Source organism: Drosophila obscura, unplaced genomic scaffold (genome assembly GCF_018151105.1).
Source record: "Drosophila obscura isolate BZ-5 IFL unplaced genomic scaffold, ASM1815110v1 contig_9, whole genome shotgun sequence".
Lineage (NCBI taxonomy): Eukaryota > Metazoa > Arthropoda > Insecta > Diptera > Drosophilidae > Drosophila > Drosophila obscura.
In genome coordinates, this window is record NW_024542883.1 from 1,949,555 (window position 1) to 1,952,042 (window position 2,488).

General features: G+C 43.2%; 1 protein-coding gene across 2 annotated transcripts; it reads left to right on the plus strand.

The window, feature by feature from the left end:
• Nucleotides 1–819: 819 nt before the first annotated feature.
• Nucleotides 820–2,158, plus strand: LOC111082012. Of its 2 annotated transcripts, XM_022378189.2 has the most exons (3): nucleotides 820–959; nucleotides 1,024–1,297; nucleotides 1,373–2,158. In XM_022378189.2, the coding sequence occupies exons 1-3, from the start codon at nucleotides 885–887 to the stop codon at nucleotides 2,014–2,016; spliced, it is 993 nt and encodes a 330-aa protein (XP_022233881.2). In that variant the 5' UTR covers nucleotides 820–884; the 3' UTR covers nucleotides 2,017–2,158. The 2 variants fall into 2 exon arrangements, with proteins under 2 accessions (XP_022233881.2, XP_022233879.2); XM_022378187.2 differs by having other exon boundaries at nucleotides 1,024–2,158.
• The last annotated feature ends 330 nt before the right edge of the window (nucleotides 2,159–2,488 follow it).

Genomic DNA, 2,488 nt, shown 5'->3' on the forward strand with positions numbered 1-2,488 from the left:
GCATCTCGCAAGACTAAGCCGATTCGCCTAGGTCTACCCCAGGCGTGGCACCGTCGACTCTAAGGGCTGGTGGCCTTTAACTCCTAGCACGAAGCACAAGTCCACCACGCACAGCACCACACTCGGTGCGTTCGCCCTGCTCTGTTGCTAGCCACTATACGTCAACTCACTCTCGCGATCCATGCACTGGCTCCATGATTGCTTTTTCTCCGTCAACTAAAACTCCTCGTGCGGCTCAGGGTGGGCTGACCTAAGCGCTGCACTAGCCTTCCACGCCTTTTGAACCTGGATTGGACCATTAAAAAAAATTAACGTTTGGATTGGTGATATTTCGCGATAAGGATTGTTAAAGTAGTGTAGTTACTAAGGTAGTTACCATGTCCTTTCTCCTCTTTTTCTGCCATTCGTCCTACTTTCTTCTCTCAGTAGCCGGGCTTAACCCTTTGTTCTGCTTCCGTTAGTGCCGGGGCTTTTAGGCTCTAAGATCTTTCGCGCTCCCAATAAGGTTAACTGCTTAACAATACCCAAATTTCATTGTATCATGTTACCGTATAGATTTTGAATGTAACAGCAAAATCATCAAAAAGTCATTCATTCCAATTAGCAGTTGCAGTTATTATTCACTTAGGAACTTGTATCCATATAGAAGTGTGAAATAATAAGAGATGCCCTCTTCTATGTACATAGTATCTTTTTTCTTAAATCTCTAATCATTCGGCTATATGATCAACAATTGGCTTTAAAAAAAAATAACCTACCCTAATTATTTCATTATGAAATAATGAAACAATAGTTCATACTTAATTTGTCTACTATAGTTATCAGTAAGTTTTTAAATTTAATCGCAAACACGAGAGAGAAATCAGAAAATTTTGTTTTCATGTATGTACAATTTTACAGTCGCACAAACGATGAAGACAATTTATGCATTATTTATTGTCCTCGGTTGCCTAATTAGCGTAAGTTATTTCCATATCCAATCCGCTTCGTTATCCCCATTGCCACAGCACGTTTCATTTCCAGGTGTTGCCTTTTATTGTGCATGCTATACCCCTGCCCCTCGCCGACAATGACCGGGCTGCCAGCAATCAGATTTTCGTGCCCGCGAACAGCACCGTTCAATGGAAGTCCAGGATGGTCATGGAGGACCTGGCTGCAGCTGCGGATAACTCTGGATACCGAAGACGCGAATTGGAACGTCAAATCATGGCGAATGGGACATGGCCTGGCCAGGACAAAATGGGCCTGTTTCCGGGTGTTTATCAGAGCAAACTTCGCACAGCGGGAAAACCAACAGCAGCGAAAGGGAAAGCGTTGGTGTCGGTTCCTCAAACGCTTGTAAAAGCTGGTCTCAATTTCTGGGCCAAGCCCAAAGCGAAGCCAAAAGGTGATGTTGGAAATGTTTCAGCTGATGGAGATGACACTGGAGATGCACCAGCACCAGGAGAACCCGCACCAAAATTATCACCTAGAGCAGTCAGTGGTAAAACACGTACAAAAAGTTTAGAGAGAACAATATCCATACCGCGATTGCAGAGCGATCATATCGGCAATTGGGTAATCAATCCGTGGGGTATCACCTTCGGAGTACTGTGGCAAGATACGCGAATGAACTACCAAGTAAAGAATCTCAAGACAGATTTTGTGTTTGATCGTCAATATGGTGGCCACTATGCAGCAATGTACCACACGGCACAGACCCAAGTGTGCAGAGGCAAATCGACAATTTACAACAAGCTGCGGGTATACAAGTGGCTGGAGCGCCGCATCCTATCAAATAATACACAAAATTTCGCAGTGTTCACCAAGTACAGACCCATCTGGTTGGATCTCCGAAGGGAGATCTACACGTTGGGCAGATCCGAGGCCTGTCACGTATCGGCAATGGACGATTGGTTTCTGTACAACAATTGCGCCATATTGCGGAATATGCGAATGGAGTATATGATACCCAAATATCCATTGCATCAGATCGGGTATTGGCATGAACACTATAGAAAGGAGCATACGTATTGATTGTGAATGTAGCAGCAATATCATTAAAAAGTCTTCCCTTGAAATTAGCAGTTGCAGTTGTTATTCACCTACGAACTAGAAGTGTGAAACGAAAAAAGGATTAACCGATTCTATGTACAATGTATACAAATACAATGTGTATATCTTTGTTCTTTGATCTCTAATTTTTCGAGTTTCTGCTCAACATTTGGTGTAAAACTGAACAAAACAAAAACTTAACCCAACAGAGTAGCTTTTCAACGCAAGGTTAATCTAGTAATGAGCAGACCGCGTCCGCTGTGGTGAGGACCATACCATGATGAAATTATATAAAGTGGTACCGTCCCGCAATGCGTTCTCTTTTCGGAGCTTATTTTGCAAATACAACAACAAACTCGCTGTGATTGCATGTGTGTGAGTGATGAATTGGATTTGGGGGAGTGTGAATAAGATCCGAAAGAGAAGGACGGGACCACCTTATATAATTTCAGCA